Source organism: Phaenicophaeus curvirostris, chromosome 7 (genome assembly GCF_032191515.1).
Source record: "Phaenicophaeus curvirostris isolate KB17595 chromosome 7, BPBGC_Pcur_1.0, whole genome shotgun sequence".
In the NCBI taxonomy this organism is placed as follows: domain Eukaryota; kingdom Metazoa; phylum Chordata; class Aves; order Cuculiformes; family Cuculidae; genus Phaenicophaeus; species Phaenicophaeus curvirostris.
Window position 1 is genome coordinate 16,013,151 of NC_091398.1, and position 18,522 is coordinate 16,031,672.

The 18,522-nt window shown below is 36.1% G+C and overlaps 1 protein-coding gene across 7 annotated transcripts in view; it reads left to right on the forward strand.

The window, feature by feature from the left end:
• PDE1A (phosphodiesterase 1A) overlaps window positions 1-18,522 on the forward strand; it is a 152,872-nt gene that overhangs the window by 95,921 nt on the left and 38,429 nt on the right. For all 7 annotated transcript variants that reach the window (XM_069860995.1, XM_069860994.1, XM_069860997.1 and 4 more), the window contains 4 exons: window positions 13,389-13,571; window positions 14,029-14,095; window positions 15,051-15,167; window positions 16,587-16,727. In XM_069860995.1, coding sequence (XP_069717096.1) covers window positions 13,389-13,571; window positions 14,029-14,095; window positions 15,051-15,167; window positions 16,587-16,727 — 508 coding nt within the window. The remainder of the gene's footprint in view (window positions 1-13,388; window positions 13,572-14,028; window positions 14,096-15,050; window positions 15,168-16,586; window positions 16,728-18,522) is intronic.

Below are 18,522 nucleotides of genomic sequence, written 5' to 3' on the forward strand. Positions count from 1 at the left end.
TGTATCGCTGAAAAACATGAGTTGTTTTGGAATGAAATGCTCATGGGGATGAGTCAGAATATTATAATCTGGCCTGTAAATATATAAATTTATGAAAAGCTGTGGTTTATTTTATAATGTTTGGTGCTTTGTTTATGATTATTGTTACTGGCAGTATTCTTGGCAATCATCTTTAATGTGGGTTGACTCCAATTATAATAAATAAGAAGTTCTAAGTATTTGGCTACTTGAATTTTAAGATATGTACTCTATGGAAGTTAATCAGCTAAATTACAGTTTTTATTTCAGGGTGCTGGCTTCTTTAAGTTTTTTTCTAAGCAGAATGGTCTTGTAAAGATGTCTGCCAAAAAATCTTCAATACTGCTGGAGTGTGCAGTGTATGTTGATGTTCCACACTGCATTGAAGAAGTCTGCTATTGTACTGATTATTTCATGGACCTAGCTTGCTCTTTCCGTCTGTCCTCCTCTATTGCAAATCTGCATGTTCACTATAGTATTTAAAGTACTGCTCTAACATTTTCTGTTCCTTTTCCTTTGATGCATGTGATTCACACACAAAACCTTGCCAGTCAGGAATTTGGAGCATCAACTACTGGGCAATAGAAAGCCTACCCAGTAAAGAGTACAGCCACAGTACCGTTCTTAAGGATACTTTCAAAAGTGTTGCTAGTGATCCCACGTTAAATGCACAACTTGAAAAGCATTAGGGACTTCAAAAGCACTCGTGTGTTGTGAAGATGCTGGCAGATACAGTAAACTAAGCTTAACTGAGCAGACTTGGGCAGACCATTTTGTGTGACTTCCAAGGGACTTGGGATTTGTAAGAAAACAGAATGAATTTGAATTAGAATTTTAAAGTAATGACATTTAATATACCACTGTGGATATATTTATATCAGCTTTTGGTGACTGATTTAAGTTAATCAAGCTTCTTTTACATTAAATCAAGGTTTGATTTGTGGTTTTACATTTTATAGTCATACTTGTAGTTAGAGAGACAGACCTTTGGGCTCATATCACTATAATAAAGGGCATAAAATTTTATTTTTCGGTAGTTGTTCTAAATGTAAATTTTGTTGGCACATCTCATGTGCTCTGGAATATTTGGAAGATTGCAGTCATCTCTTTCCTATGTTACTTGATATTGTATTGCCATCAGTGGCTAGAGCATAAGCATGCATTTTGTATTAATAACTATGGGAACTGTGTCAAAGCTACAAGGACATGAACCCCTGATTATACTTTCCATATGTCTCCCAAACACTATGGTTAAATGAGTATAAAATCCATAGCTCTTTCTTAGGACCAGCACTAGGACTATGAAAATAGCGTGAGATTTACTTAGTTTCTAAACTGAGGCCTCAGGAAATTAATAGTATCATTACAATGAAGAATCCAGTCTTTATGGCTCTGTGTGGGAGCATCAAGACAAGTAACAGACATTTCATACACAAAGAAAACCAGTACACCTGAAAATACATGGGCTTTGGCAGCAACATGTTTTTACTGTAAGCAAATACTTAAATAAGCTAATTGCGGTCATAGAATTTAACAGCAGGATTATTAAACTGCCTAAGTGAAAATAAACATGAAATTCAGACTCAAGGTGATCTTTGTCTACACTGAGAATATAGGCTGAGCCTCTGCTTCTTAGTTGGAAAATATTACTTGTGTTGCTGTTCTTAACTTTGACATATCCCCATTAAAAACAATTTGTAAATTAAGATATTCATTGTATGGCAGAAAGGAACTGTAGTCTCCACTTGTACTTTCATAGTAAACTATTTTGCATGGCAAACTGCAAAGATGATAACATGAGCATTTTTCTATAGTCTAGATCTGCAATAAAACATTTAAAGATAAACACACAGAGAAGGTTTCCCTAGCTTCTGGGGAACTAATACTTAAGGAACAGAAGCGGAGTATCATTGAGTCAAATGGCAATGGAGCCTGGAATTAGCTTCTGTGGTTACTTTTGTCCTCACTCCCACCAAAGAATACAGGTTCTTTGTCCTATACAGAGCTTCTGCTGTTGGGAGTCTGAAACCGAGTTAACTGAACTCATTAGCAGATCAGAAATATTATTTTAGAATGGGCAGAATGGCCTGTTCCTGCTGAGCCTGATCATGCGCCTTTATACATCACAAAGTTCAAATTACTTCAGTGAGTTTCCTATGAATTGCTGTATGGATAAAAGTAATGGCTATAGTATAGAGCAATAGCAGTTAATACACCAAGTAAAGCAGTGAAAAAACCATCTGAGTACAGAACACTAAGTCCCAGAAGGAAGTTGCATGCTTTACAGGGTATAACGGTTCCTGAAATTGGGTTTATAATATAGAAAATTAAATAATGCCTGGTTCTGCAAGGTACCAAGTATCGCAAGGTACCACTTATCACAAGCTTAGGACCAAAGGTTTGGCACAGAATTCCTGCAGCTGACATGAAAATACCTGTGCTATTTTAAGCCTGTGCTTGAGCCCTGGGTTTTGTCCTGATTGAGCCATTGCTTATGTATCCAAACAGATTCAACTTCAACCAGTCACCTACAACTGAATCCTCCCTGTTGTAGTCTCTTCTTCCCCCCCTTTCTTGGGGACAGACTTCAATATCAGCTAAGAGAAAGCCCTCTCTACAGTCAGGTTAAGAACAGCAACTAACAGACAGTTGTTTAGGAGCATTCTCCTAACTCATCTTTCCACTATGACTTACATCCTATTCAACAGCATAATAAAATGATCTTGCCAGTGGTCCCACACGTATTGCAGAAGGATCTTCTACAATTCTTCACAGGCACAAAGGTGAAAAAAGCAAAAATAAAAATCAAAACTAAGGTCAGTAAAGAGATCCAAGTATGAAGTATCTCATAGAGTATGTTCAATAATGTAGCCAAGAATCAAGGAAGAGCCTGGCCTGTTTCACAGCTCTGGGGAAGCATTTGTGCTACTTAAAAATGAAATCTCAGACATCAGTCTAGCAAAACAATTTTTTTCTTTGTAAGCCTGAGTAATTCCGATTTCTAACAATAGGAGATACCTATTTTTTTCTTGTATATTGTTTCTTCATATGAGTTGATTAGAAAGTCAGTATAATTCTATAAATTTGTGTGTGCACGCAGAAGTACATGCAAATGTGTAAACTGACAGCACCTGAACACTTTATTTGTAGTGCAGCTGTCAACAGGCTGTAGAATTCAAATCCTTTAGCAGAGTATGAAGTTTTCTGAAGTCCTCTTACTTTCCCTTTTTCTGTTCCTCTGTTGCTTTATGCTATAGCCTGAGAAAAAAATAGCATTTTTTTTAAATCTATGTACACATACTCATTTCCATACATGCTCTTTCTCAAATTATTTGCAGTTGTGCTGGGGAAAAGGCAAAGAAATAATGCAACAAGTTTTATTTATGGAGTTCTGAGAGTAAACTCCTTAAAATGGGGTAGCTGGTAGGGATAATCTTCTAAAATTATGAAAAATTGGTTTGGGGCAATATCGCGTATGAAAGGTTCTGAGCTGATGGAAAGTTGGAAAGCACAGAGAAATCAGACATAAGAAGTGCTGCTTTCCTATAGCTTAATTATCTGTGGCTCCACGTCAAGTAATAAAGTTGTTTAGCAAGACCTTTTTAAGACTGCTGTATCTCTCTGTGCAGAATAATTATAAGCTGCAGAAACAGTTCCTTGAAAGAAATGTAGTGCTTTGGTAGCTGAAGCAGAGGTTCGCTGTCAGCTGAAAATAATCAGTGAAACTCTCCCAGTTCCAGCCCCTCAAAGGATCTTCTGTGGAAGAAGTTCAAACTTACTCAGTAGGTGTTATAAATAATTGTGACAAATCTTGCAGAATTTTCTCCATTTGTACTTGCCACTTGGCTCAAGGTAGTGGAAGAAGGATATTTAGAGTCAAATAGGGAATAAATACAACCTGATAATTCAGTCATTCAGCTGTTGTGTTCCTGGGAAACAGAGCTCTTTATTCATGATGACTGAGAAGAAAATAAGTCAAGTAAAATCTAGATGGAAATGTCAAGATTAAAAAAATATACATGTATTCCAAAGCTAAATAAAACAAAAAATATAAACTTTTTTATTCCAGTTGTGATCTTAATAAATTTTTCAAATGCCTTAATATTTTAGAAAATATACTTGATTTCAGGAGGATATTAATCTGTGCAGTTCTGATTCCATACATATTTTTGGGCTTGTTTTAGGCTGTGCAATGCCCATTTAAAAGGCTTTAACCTCTTGAGAACTTTTAACTTAAAAGACATGGCGTTTCAGTGTTGCATGGGGTAGGTCTGTTGTGCACAGCTAGTAGTTTCTTTGAGCATCTTTGATTCAACAAGACAATACGATAGATATAGGTTATTGCATCATTCATGAAGTGAAGAGAAATCTCATTAGGTGTAAGTGGTGGTATAGTAATATATGTTTGCATGAGAGCTCTGGAAATAGTGAAGATGTTTCAATGACATTATAACAGTAAACACAGTCCTTGAGAAAAACCTCGTAATTAAAAGAAGTACACATTCTGATACACCTAATTTTAGCCAAAAAGGAGGTCATTAAAGGTCATTACGGTTGGACTCGATGATCCGGTGGGTCTCTTCCAACCTGGTTATTCTATGATTCTATGATTCTATGATAAAGCCAAACTTTGTGACTGCCTTCGTAATGAACACCTTTGACCATACTGAATTTCCAGTGCACTAATCCAGTAATGCACCAAATATTTCTGTGGTTTCTGGACAAAGATATCTTCAAGTTGTGGACAAAAAGGAAATGGCTTGAACTGCGGTCATGTCACTTGCAAGAGAAAGAGTTTTATCACTTCATCTCACCAAACATCCATGTGACCTTTGAAGCGTGCCCCAGAAGTATTTGTGATAGGAACAGGCATGTGTGTATCTTTGTCTTGTGGAGTCTAAGGAAGAAGAAAGGAGCAAATGCTTGACTAGATGCTGGTGCTCACAGAGCTGTCTGTCATGAAAGCATGACTGGAGCTTAGCTACAACCCAGCAACTAAATTAATTTCTACCATTTCCAGGACATCCCATGTAGATATTTATTAAAATTTTTAAAAACATATATTCCCAATCTCTCTACCTGTAAAAAAAATAGTAATTTGTTCATTTCTACATGAAGGTAACTGTTTCATTCACAGAATAGTGGGGCATTAAAAAAAAAAAAAAATTTTGAAATATCTAGAAAATATTCCTAAAAATTAACCTTTTAGAAAAAAAAATCTGGCATTATTAAACACAACAATCTGCCTAGTGATACAAGGATAAAACAAGTGGAATGGAATACCTTATTTTGTAATTATTTGCCAGATGAAAAATATGGTCTATATGATTCCTCTCTCGGCTGATGTAGTTGAGGAGAGATTAGAAGTTGCAATTATTTAAGTATGAAGTTAAATCATAATCTTGAATATTCATTCAAGTTTTTTGTGAGTGCATAGTATTGTCCTTCTTAACCAACCGATGGTTAAATCTACTTCGCCTGAAGTTGCTTTGCCAGCAGCAAATGTGCCATTTGAAGAAGATCATTCAGTTCATCCATTAAGGGAATCTACAAATGGTACTTCCATGAAAGCTGCTGTAGAGAGAAAGCTTGTTGTGTTGAGATTAATTCAGCATTTTCCACCCTTATAAAAGCTTAAAATAAGCCTTTAAAATCTTTTGTACTAAGCCAAAGGTTTTGTTTTTTTTCTGAGAGGGAAGCTTACAACAGCATCAATGTTATATAAAAGAATGCACTTTAAATTACGGAAAATCTGTTAAATTCTGACTAAAACACTTCATTTCAGTTAGGAAATGTAATAAATGGCCTGCATTCCTTTTCTGAAGTTACTGTATTTTTCTGTCTCAAAGTTATTGCTGTTGATTTATTTAAGTCATGCCCTGAAATGGTCCCTGCCCTATAGAGCTTTCAGAATACCACATTAAAGCAAATGAATTCAAAAAAGGAAAAAAGATAGCTCACAGCTATACTCCAGAAAAATGATGTTTTTTAATCCTGAATATCTTGACCTGAATCTTAAGGTTGTTGATGATTGTATATATGTCTGTATTTCTGAATAGACAGTACAGATCGACAAGTGAATGTTTCCAGTAACAGGGGTGCTTATCCACTCTTGTAATAACTGTATTTCATCCAGAATCATTGCCATTTATTGTAATTAATTGGTAGCTCTTAATATGAGGACAATTATTCTAAGAATGTGCTAAATTTTAAGAGTACAACATGTTGGTAAATCCATAATTTCATTAGAAAGGCCTTTATGCAATAAGATGTACCTCAATAACTTTTGAAATGTGTTTATCCTCAGTGAGAGTCAAGAGAATCTTTTAGTGGATGTTAGTGGAAATTGTAGTGGACTATATTGAATCTATTGATTCACGCCCATTCGGGAAGATAGACACTAGAACACAAATAATTGATGAAAATGTAAATTGGCTGTTTGGGCTATAAATTCTTTGCCCTCTGCATTCTAAATCTAGAAGAGGACTTGATCAATTCACTCTTAAGGGGTTGATCATTAGCTTGATTAATTCTCTAAACAGTAAAAAGCTAATACCTCTTTCTCAGTACCTCCTCTGGAAATCTTTCACTGTCTCTATTAGGCAGCATGACTTATCAGCACTGATGATTTTCTTTCCTCATAGCTATTACCTAATTTTATATCTTTTTCATTTTCTTTTCTTTTTTCTTCTCCATCATACATGTCATTTATTCCTAAGGGAAAAGAAATATACTTCTGACTAGTCCATTACTATATTTAAAATTCTGGTTAAATGAAAAAGAGAGCTAGAAATTAGCACTACTTGAATTTAGAAAAATTGTTCTTGGCAAAAAAAAAAAAGGATACTGTGACAAGAAGATCAGATTATTAGTTGCTATGACTGCAATTTTAATTGATTGCTAAACTGAAATGCCATGGACCGTATCTTACTTATTTGCACAACTGTCAATGGGAGTTCCACTCATGGAATGAATAGAATTAAATAACTCAACCCTCCTCCTCTCCTTCCCACACAGATTTCTTCCTCGTATTGCATCTACTTAATAGGCTAATGAAATATGAGCAAAACAAGTGCATGTAACCCTGAAATTCTGACTTTGTGTTGAAAGAAGTACTTTCTGTGGCACTCTGCGTTAGAGTTGGGTTAGGGTTTTTATTAGCATTTTTGGGGATTGCTTAGCTTTAGAAAAGAAAAAATCAAAGTGTACAACTTGGTATATTAGCCTTTATTTAATTCAGCTAGGGTACAGGAGTTCATGCATCCCAGTTGAATGGGATTGATCTCAGTAGAGTTTTGTTTTAAGGCTGACTTTGTGGAACAGCTATCTAGCATTAAAACACAAAGTAAAGTCCACCACCTCTAATCTTCAATGTGATTGATTTGGAGGATGGGGCTATGGACCTTGCAGTCACTCCACTCCAAATATTTTCTAAGCCAGAGGTTTTAGCCTTGGGTTTGACATCTATAGTCACTTGTTATTTTGCTCATTAACTTACCCAATGGCATATTTGAAACTGTGCAAAAGTTTACATATTACAAAATATTGCAAATTATATCAATTTACAAACTGCATTTTACAATTTACAATTACAAATTACATTGCAAAATCTTGCAGAAATCCCTATAACATTTGGCAGGAGGTTCAGCAGTTTAACTGTTTATCTTTGTTTGACCCTGTCTTTGGATACTATTTCACCATTGCCCCTCTTTTTTTTTTTCTTTCAATTTAAAGTCGTCTTGAATAGTGTCTTATAATAATAATAAATCTATTCCCTGGTGACATAAGTGACATAAAGTGACAAATTAGAGCAAGAAATCTATGTCACCGTAGAATTACAGAATGCAGAATTATAAATATACTTTCCATTTATCTGGGAATAATAACTTTCTTTAGGCAAAACCCAAACACCAATAACTTCCTGTCGTTTCGCTAATTTTACTGAAGCTTTGAAAGTTGTCAGTTCTAAGTAGATATATATTAAAGTAACAGTAATAAAAACACCCTGAAGTAAAAATGTTCAGAATATACACTTTGGACTATTATGATTTTTTTCCAGTAATTATAAACAATGTCATATTGTATAATTTATTCAAACAATGTTGATGTTCTAATTCTCAGTGGCTGCACCATAGTGACATTAGAACACACCTGCTCAGCAGTCAAGCTTTGTTGCTGTTAAGTTCTGAGCAACAGAAGTGGTGACTGCAGAAAGGACAGGCACGTAGAAGCTTTACACGATGCATTCACTGCAGTGATGTACCTCAATAGACTAGGGGACAGCAAACAAGCTGCAAATTGGTTCAACATAAAAAGAGCAAGATCTCTGTAAAAAAGTATAGTGATGGCCAGTCAAAAATTGGTTCTTGTTCGATGAAAATCTCAGCTATTACTGTAAGGTAAGTGCTGAAGTACTGTTTGTTCTTCTGGTTAATATGCACGTGTTCTAATACTTCTGATGAAGATTCTTTTTGTTGCATTTAGAAAAGTTTGTATATATGTATGTGCATTTTGTAATTAGTATAATTACTGATAAAAATAATTTTATGTTTTTATGCCTGTATGTATCAATTTTCTTCATCTGGGGTATTTTAAAGAAGTGTTTTCACAATCAGCAAGTAAAAGGTGACCAATTGTCGCACTTTAGACCCCTGGCCAGCAGCTAAATAATGGGCAGTAGTCCCAGTTCAAGCACCCAAGGGAAGAGGAATCAGGAAAAGGGAAAGAAGACCCAAAGGTTGAAACAGAAACTGGATTTAATAAATACAATTAAACCTAAAATTAATACTTCTACTTCTAATAATAATGATAATAATATAATATAGAGAACAAAGAGATACTTGTAAGGTCCCAGAAGTCTTGCTACAAACAGTAGTCACCAGGGGACATACTCTGTGAGCACAGAAGCTCTGAGTGCAGCAGTTCCAGTAGGTGCAGGTGTCACAGCTGGTGTAGAGAAACCATGAAAACCAAAACTGGCCATCAAAAAGAAGGGTATGTCCTGAGAAAGCTTCTTGCTTATGCAGGGAGTGTGACATTATAGTATGGAATACTTTCCTTGGCCAGTTTGGGTCAGCTGGACAAGATTTACTTCTCCTAGTGTTATGCATCTGGTGCTTTGAAGATGCAACAGTCCTTGGATTTCGTGGAAATAACGTTCCATTGTTGACCACAAAACTAAACCAGAATGTCTTATCACTTTTATTCTCACAGAACTTGGAAGACTTTAGATACTGAAAATTGCACTCACTTAGAAATGTGACTTTATGTGAAAAAAATTGATTCTATTCTAGCTGAAACCAGGACAAAAATTCTGTTTAATATCTTTATCAGTGACCTGGAGAAGGGGGTCAACTTCACCCTCAGCAAGTTTGCAGATGACACCATGTTGGACAGGAGTGTTGATTTGCTTGAGGGTAGGAAGGCTCTGCAGAAGGATCTGGACAGGCTGGATCAATGGAAACTGTACGGGATTTGATGAGGCTGAGTGCCAGATCCTGCACTTGGGCCACAACCCCATGCAAAGCTACAGGCTTGGGGAAGAGGGGCTGGAAAGCTGCCTGGCAGCTTTGAGGATGCACCTCAAATACTATGTTCTGGTTTGGGTCTCTCACTTCCAAAAGGACATGGAGGTGCTGAAGCATGTCCAGAGAAGAGCAACGAAGCTGGTAAAGGGTCTGGAGCACAAGTCTTATGAAGAATAGCTGATGGAACTGGGGTTGTTTAGTCTGGAGAAAGGGAGGCTGAGGTAAATGCCCTTATTGCTGTCTTAAAATGCTTTATTGCTTTCTGCAGCTACCCAAAATGAGGTTGTATCGAGGTGGGTGTTGATTTTTTTCCCCTCAGGTAACTAGGAATATGATGAGAGAAAATGGCCTCAGGTTGTGCCAGGAGAGGTTTAGATTGGATATTAGGGAAAAAATGTCTTCACTGAGAGGGTTGTTAAGCATTGGAACATGTTGCCCAGGGAACTGGTTGAATTACTGTCTCTGGAAATATTTAAAAGACGTGTAGATGTCATGCTTAGGAGCATGGTTTAGTGGTAGACATGGCATTGCTAAATTGAGGGTTGGAACTGATGATCATAAAGGTCTTTTCCAACCTAAATGATTTTATGATTCTATGTTTTCACAGAATCCGCAAAATTGTTTTTGTATACATATAGATGGACAGCCATGGCAATATAATGGAAATATTATATATTATAATCAAGGTAGAAATATATGAATAAAAGTTGACAGAAGTTGCAAACTATGAAATGAGTTGAATATTGGATTCTAAGAACTTCTTGTAATTAAGCATAGTTTGGATCTTGCAAAATAGAGCCTACTTTATTTCCCCTCCTAAATAAAATTACCATCAAATTACATACCCATTTAACCACTCATTTTTCATACGTGTTGAATGATATGTTATCCCTGCCCCTGTAATTAAAGAAGAATGGCAGTCATTAGTAAATTTATTCAAAAGCCATTTCTAGAAATGCATATGTCGTGAGTAATTTTCCCCAATATGAATCTTATTCTTCAAAAGGTCAGGAAGTGTAAAAAATAGGCAGTTGTAACATGAGTTCCCAGCCTTTGTTTACTCTCCTTAAATGTTATTTCAGTTAGGCTTCTGAAAGAAACTAATTCTTTTTAAGAAGGTACTAAGGTTATGTGTTGAGGGATCTGTAAGAGCTTGTACTTACCAAGGATTGTGCTTACAATGTAATCTGTGTTTCAGTTGCTTTCTCAGTTATTTAAATAAGAAAAAGAGACACTGAAACTCTCTCCCATAGCACATTATTCAGTCACATCGCATCAATGTACAGAGGTCTGAAGAAAATTACTGGTTAAACAAACACTTTTTTTCAAATTATTTTCTCTGTTCTGTCTTCATAAAGTGACTCCCATTACTATCATTTACGGATGGAATAGTCCTCCTGTCTTACAAATGAATGGTTAAAAAAGCCAGAGAAACTGCAGTGTGTTTTGCTAGCCTTAATCTGTACCCCAGTAGCCTGTATCTGTAGAGCTCAGGAACTTGTCCCAAATTCAGATCTGCATCAGACTTCAGCAAACTGTTGTAGAGCTCTGCTTCATGGTGCACAAGTAATGTGGACTATCTCTGCTGCGTGTTCTGAGACAGACTAATGCCCATGGTCCTTTTATCATCAGAACAAGTTCATCTCATTTGAGTAACAGTTGGAATAGTTACAAAAGTATGGTTTAGGGATTATAAGGTTTATTCCTGATTATACTACAAAAACATCAAACGTCAAATATTCCTCAGAAATAAATGTACTGATCCCTCAAGGGATATTTAATAACAGTGCTAGATGACTAGGGATTTAAGTGGACTATAGCATAGTTTTTAATTTAGGAAATAAAATCATTTTATAGCCTTTGACCTATGGCCAGTCTCAGCCTTGGTTCAGTTTTGCTAGATAATTTGCCCAAATCCTTCCCTTTAACATGAATCCTGCACATCCAAAATAAATTGCTGACTTCTAGCCTGTGTCCCACTGTTAGAAAAATCTCATAATCCTTGTACTTTCTACTCTTTCTGTGTTAGAGTCTTCCTAGTCTGATAATTCTGTATCTAAAAGATAGGAATGCTTCTGCTGTTCTTTCAGTTAACAGTGGTGGTGTTGGGGGCATTTTATGGATTTTTTTTTTTAAACCCTGGTTGAGAGTCTCACTAAATATGCCACCACCCAGATGAGCTGCTGAAATAGAACAGGGCAGAAAAGTGTAAATATACTAACCTTACTCTTTATTAGTAATTTGTATGACACTTCTGACATCATGCTTCCTACTATGCATCTTCTTATAATCCCTCAGACAGTATTAGATTTATGTTGGGATTCCTTTGAACAATACTGTATTCAGTTTTTTTTCCCATCATCCATGTTGCTCCTCAATTCCTTTATGTGGCAGAGAAGACCTGGATTAGGCAAGGTTTTGAAAATGTGAAGAGAGACAAGAGAAAGTGAAAGGTGTGAAAGAGCCATTGAATAAGTATGAGGAAAAGGTGCACAAATAGGGGAGAGTCAACAGAGTGGGAGGGTGGAAAAAAAAAGACAGCAGCAGAGGTGATAACATGAGAATGGAAAAGTGACAATTTTCTTCTCCCAAATACTTGTCTGCAAATGGTGTTAGTTCCTACCAAATATATTTCCCAAGAGTCCTGTTCACTCAGAAGAGACTCAAATTGTAAATTAACAAGCAGATTGTCTAATAAGAAAATCACATTCAAAAATACAGTCCCTCACGGATTTGTGTCCTATTCATGCAAACTCCAGCAGTTTCAGAAAGACAGCACTAGAGAAATAGATCTATGTAATCAAATACCTCTTTTAATAGAACATTTTAAAAGGGTGGCATGCTTGGGTCGTCCTGACTCTGGGGTTTCTTGCATAAATGAATGAAGGAACACTTCTTATCTGACTAAAAGGGGGATTTAGTTCATGGGAAACCCCTGCAGACTGAGTGTTGTGGGCAAATAACAGCAAGGAAAAGGTTGCGTTCCTACATCTGGTAGGTTTATAGAACTGTAGATTTGAAGATTTGAAGTTGAATCTGTTTTAAGAGACTATTTGGTTACATGTTTCTTCTGAACAAATTGATGTCCTTCAATTCATTTTTGCTGATGTTTTAAAATATTTTTTTCTATTTTACCAGAAGCGTACATAACTTTTCTAACTTTTGAAACAACTAAGAACTGTGGAAGCTGACTTGCAATCCAATCTTGTATAATATCTTTACTGCTATAATTTTGTTATCCTGCCTTCAACAAGAGTGTAAATGTCCACACAGAAGGATTTGGTGTCCTTTAATACTTTTGTTGCACTGGAATAACATGATGAATATGTATATGGGGTGTTCATTGAAATGCATTCATTGTACCATTGCTACATAAAATAATTTGCGTATAAATAACATTTTTTTGTACCATTTTGAGGACAGATCAGATGGAGACTGGTGTTCTGAGTTATAGCAACAACACCTCATTCTATAAATGTTCATGTCAGCCACTGTTTTAGATGTTTCCTCAGGATTTTAGAACTCATTGATTACACTTCAGTCCAACAAAGATATGACATCTTTGTAGAAAAATCTTCACTTGCCTTTACTTGAATACTATTCATGTAATTACCTTTTACCTTCTGAAATGTGAGCAGCTGGAGAGAGGGAAGATATCTGCTGTGCCCAGCTTCCCAGTGGCTTCAGCGTGGCTACCAGAGAAGATGTTTAGTCATGTGATGGAACAGTTCTACAGATGACCTCTGCTCCTGTTAAATTAAGTTTGATTATCTGTTTACCTGTCTATACTCCTTTTGCTTCAGTCTGTCATCTGCTTATATACCTTGTATTAATTTTTTGTAGGAAACTTTTGGACACTGAAGATGAGCTCTCTGACATCCAGTCGGATTCGGTCCCGCTGGAAGTGCGGGACTGGTTAGCTTCTACATTCACGAGAGAAATGGGAATAGTGAAGAGGAGACCTGAAGAAAAGCCCAAATTCCGAAGTATTGTGCATGCTGTACAGGCTGGGATTTTTGTAGAAAGGTGACAACTTTGTTTTCTTGTGGCAGCAAGTACTGCATTTGACCAGTTTCTGTTGTTGAAGATCCCTTTAGTGGTGGGATAAACGTGAAGCAAAACTTTGAGACAGAATTTAGCTTTCAATTTCTGCAGTCACTCTGTTTTTCCATGCAGAAATCCAGGTGAAACCTTTACATTTGTAATTAAATCTTGTGGACTTTGGAAAATTCTGAGAATGAACTTCATGGATCTGAAACTTCTACACAGAAATGTACCAGTCTGCACCAATGTAAGAGAGTAATATACCAGCAGATGAACTTTTTCCATAAGTTCATAAAAAGATTTATATAATTTTAGTGATCATACCCTTAAAGAGCTTAGTGTTATTTCACAGGCTGTGAAAGGTAAATTTAAAATAGAGAAATTATTCCTGTACTTTTAAAAGGAGTGCTATTCCTTAATATTTTGTCTTTCCTTTTAGGATGTACCGAAGAACTTCTAGCATGGTTGGTTTGGCTTACCCAGCAGAAGTGATAGTAACATTTAAGGTGAAAGAAATTTAATTATTGTAGAATTTGAATGTATTTTTACTTATTTCTGGTGATTTTTAGGGTGAAATGAATATGTATTTTTCTACTGAACATGCTCTAGCCATAGTTAGTTCTACAGGACTGAGCACACAGAACAGAGAAATTAATAGTTAAAAATTCATAAATAGTATATGATTCTGTTTATTGTTTCACTGATTAGTTTTTATTTCATTTAGATATTATTAGAGGAATGGGATGAAATATGTGTAGAATTTTTTATAGAAATGTAAGACATGGGTTTATCAACTCCCAGTGGTATGATAATCAGTGTCTCAGACAGCAGCTTTTGATTCCTTTTTAGGAAACAAAAAGGATAGAGCTAACAAAAGAAGCTGCAGCTTATGGAACAAGTACAGTATTTGCTGTGAATTAAAGGCATTACTTAGTTCACCCAAAAGGCTATTTTTTATAGCAGTAAAGTTCCTAGGGCTATAAATGCAATTAAAAATGGTATTTCTTGAGAATGTAGTACCTTACATTTTCCCCTGAAAGTCATACACTGTTATATTATTCTCATATTGCTATATGGCTATAGTAATAATGTCATTGCATAATAACCTATTTAAAGAATGGGTATTCACATAGATCCACAAGGTTCTATTGACAATTTGTATGAAGAAATTTAATTTTGAAAGATTGAGGCCTTTGCTTCGAAGCATACAAAGTTGCACAGGTCCTGTTACAAGTACGTTATTTGTAACTGGCGTAACTATTTGCATCATTAATAGTGTCAATCATGTGTACCATCCTGTAATACAGTAAATGTTTGAAAGAATTGGACAATAAAAAAAGCATCAAACTCTGCCCCTTCCCTCTAAAAAGCCACAAAATATCTTTTCCACTGATTAACTGGAAATCTGCTTATACAGATGGAAATTTTATGTTTTTTTGTTTGTTTTCCCCTCATTTCCAGGATGTTGATAAATGGTCTTTTGACGTATTTGCCCTAAATGAAGCAAGTGGAGAGCACAGCCTGAAATTTATGATGTATGAGCTGTTTACCCGATATGACCTTTTGAGCCGTTTCAAGGTCAGAAACTATATACAAATAAAAATATGTATGCAAAAATAAGTATGTCAGATTTAAAGTACAAGAAATCCAGGATAAGTTTGAAATGTTTTTTATTGTGCAGTGCAGCACAGAATTTCAGAGAATGTGGCAAATGGAACATTGTAATATGCCAATAGTTCTACCAAATGGAACTTCACTCAGAGCATGCAAATTTCTCTGCAATCAAAGAAATGGAAAGCTATGTAGGCCCATGTCAAGTCAGTTTGGGTTGGGATGTCGCTAGTGAGCAGCTAAATGCTGTAATCATTAAATAAACAGATCATGTATACAGGCTATTCACCCAGCAGTAGTGGATCAGTGTCCTAGCTTCATGTAGCAAAGATTCCTAAGAAGGCAGAAAACTGTAGTAAGTACTCTTTTCATAGTCTGGATCATAGTATGTTGCCCAACATTGTGCAGGGGTTTCAGCTGAAACTTCCTCTACTGACCAGCTTGGGGGATATATCAAGATAAAGCTGTTTTTCGTGGTGCTTGCAGGGTCTTGCAATACAATAGGGAGTATTTATAACCAACTTTGAAAGGCTGAGGTAAAAATGTATTGAAATACCAAATTCATCATTATAATAATACCAAGTGAAAGATTTGTTATAGTTTTGAAATCTCTCCATTGCAAAACTCTATGCTCCTTTTGAAGAGTCTGCCTCACCTTGAAGTTGTTTTGAATATTTTAATTTTAACAGGTGATCCAAACTCAGCTTTTCTCATCAACCTTTTCCCTTCATGCTCTGGGTGCCTGAAGAAGCACACCAGGGCTACCACTAACACCACAGTCTGAAAGTACACAATGTTGCTGGCTCAGTGGGCTTAAGGCCTTTCTCAGTCCCACTGAGCCCTTGCAGGGCTTTTCAATAAAGAAAAGAATCTTAAGGAAAATGTCATTTCATTATATGGCAAATAAATAGGACTAGAGATTACCTGTACTTCGTACATTGCTTCAAGGAAGAGAAGGGAAGTCATGCTCTCAGATTTGAGGCAACCTTGTCTCAAGCAATGTAAAACTCATGAAAAGAAGGAGGTAATCCTATTATTAAACTCCAATGTGTTATGCCTCTTTTATATGAGTAATCTATACATTCCTGGTACAGACAGACAGAGACACAAACATGTCTTGAAAACTATATGGCTAATAGTTTTGCAGTCTCTTGTATACTAACCGTATGCTGCACATGGTGCATGTAGAAGGAAATAACGTCTACAAGACTTGAGTGGAGACTACCTGATGCATTTAAGATATTACATGTTTATGTTTTAAATTTTTCCTTTGTTTTTTGTTAACTAAATTCTATGGTATATTTATTTGTAATTTATTTATTGCATTATTAACTTTGCTGCAGTTGCAAGAAAAAAACGTTTATTTTTATTTGTGCTTCCCTCTAGATCCCTGTTCCCAATCTTATTTCATTTGCTGAAGCTCTTGAAGTTGGTTATAGCAAATACAAAAATCCGTATCACAATTTGATCCATGCAGCTGATGTTACTCAAACTGTTCATTACATAATAATTCACACTGGTATCATGGTAAGAAATACTGCAAAGTTCAATTTGCTTCTTTTCTCAGACCCTGCTGTTTTGGATAAATGTGTATGTGTGTCTTTTCTTAAGGAAAAGCTCCCTTGAGAGTTGTGCAGAGACAGATTCCAAACTACCACTTAGACTGTGAACTTTATGTCATTTTAACAGTTCTTCCAGGCTGGAACCCTCCTGATTCAAAGGAGAAAAGAAGAAAAAAATACCTCCTTAAATCCTTCTTGCTTTTCATTGCCTGGGCTTGTGTATTATATATCATACAGAAAAAGATGCATTTGCAGGAGTGGGCAGGTGAGAAATTTTCGCTTTCACATCGGAGCCTGGGAGGTGTGATCAGGCAAGGAAGCTTTAGTATCTGGTGAGATCCTGCCTACTGAAAGATATACTGAATCAGTGCAGGCCTACTGAAATACTCTGCACCTGCTTTTTCCTTTAGTTTATAACCTTATCAACTGCTTTTGCATACTGTCTATGCCTGTAGTAGGCAGGAGACTGTGTTTGCCTTGCACAGTTGCAATATCCCAATATTTTTTAGTATTTACTTTGGAAACCGAAATGAGTCTGTGCAAGCGTTTTTACTCTAAACCCATATCTTAGATTTAATACCAGCAGTGGGAGTCTCCGCACTATCAGCTTGCTAGACAAAAGTCAATACTGACTGAAAGAAAATGAATATTTCTGTTAATGGCTTTTTGATGATTTGTCTTCACAATGAATGCACTTGCTTAAGCAAAAACAAACAAAAAAAAGGGTGGGGAGCTGTAGTATCTGGTTTCTGTTTACAGAGCCATGCAACAATCTCATAAGACTTTTGGACACGAAAATTTTAGGGTGGACTCTAGAGGTTTGTGCTACAAAATATGCACAATAAATGATAGTTATTCTCTTACGTTAAGCCTTTTCTCATTGAAAGGTTTGCCTTCAGCTACAATGGAGGCAAGAACAATTCCCTAGGCAGTGCAAGGTTTGATTCTACTGTCTGAAGGAACTGTTCTGCTCCTAAGTGTCAAGTTACATTTTAACACAAGTACTACTTGCAGAGTGAAGCCTGGAGTCTTCACCAGCCATGGTTCCTTTTCACATTGAGATATTTTCTTGAGAGAGTACTTCCATTTCAGACTGAAGCAGAGACTAGACAGCTTTTGCCAAGATGACTGCAACAAAAGTTGAAGATGTTCACCTAGCAAAATAATACTTCAATAAAAGAATAATCTTAAAGAGATTAAATTATGATTCCTATCTTGCTCTTGTCTTCTACTGTAAGATCAGCTGCAAGCATTAAGTGATGTGAGGCCTGTCTTCACTGCAGGTATACATGTGGATCAGCAACATGACAGGGAGGACAATCCCTTTGTTATCTTGCACATGATAAGCATCCCATTGGCCCCTCTGCCTTTTAAAAAAGACAATAGCGTCCAGATTTTCTTTGTGATGCTAGGACAAGTTTCCAAGTTCTGGAGCTATCCTAGTGGATTTGGGATGTTTAGCCATTGATAAAACAACTTTTCAACACACTTTGTGTATCTCTGAACACTGAATGAAGGAACCTGTTTTGTGTTTAAATATCTCCTGTTCTGCTGGATGCACACAAGAGTGAGGAAGGCCTCTCCAACTCAAGTTTTACAATATTAGCATCTTAACCTTGTAAATGCACTGTGATGTGATTTGGACAGCTGTTTTCAGAAAAGCTTAGACTTTATTGCTATTACTTTGCTGTAAAACCTCATTAATGTTTCAACACTGCTACAAAACATTCCTATAAAATTAGACCAGATCTAAAATATTC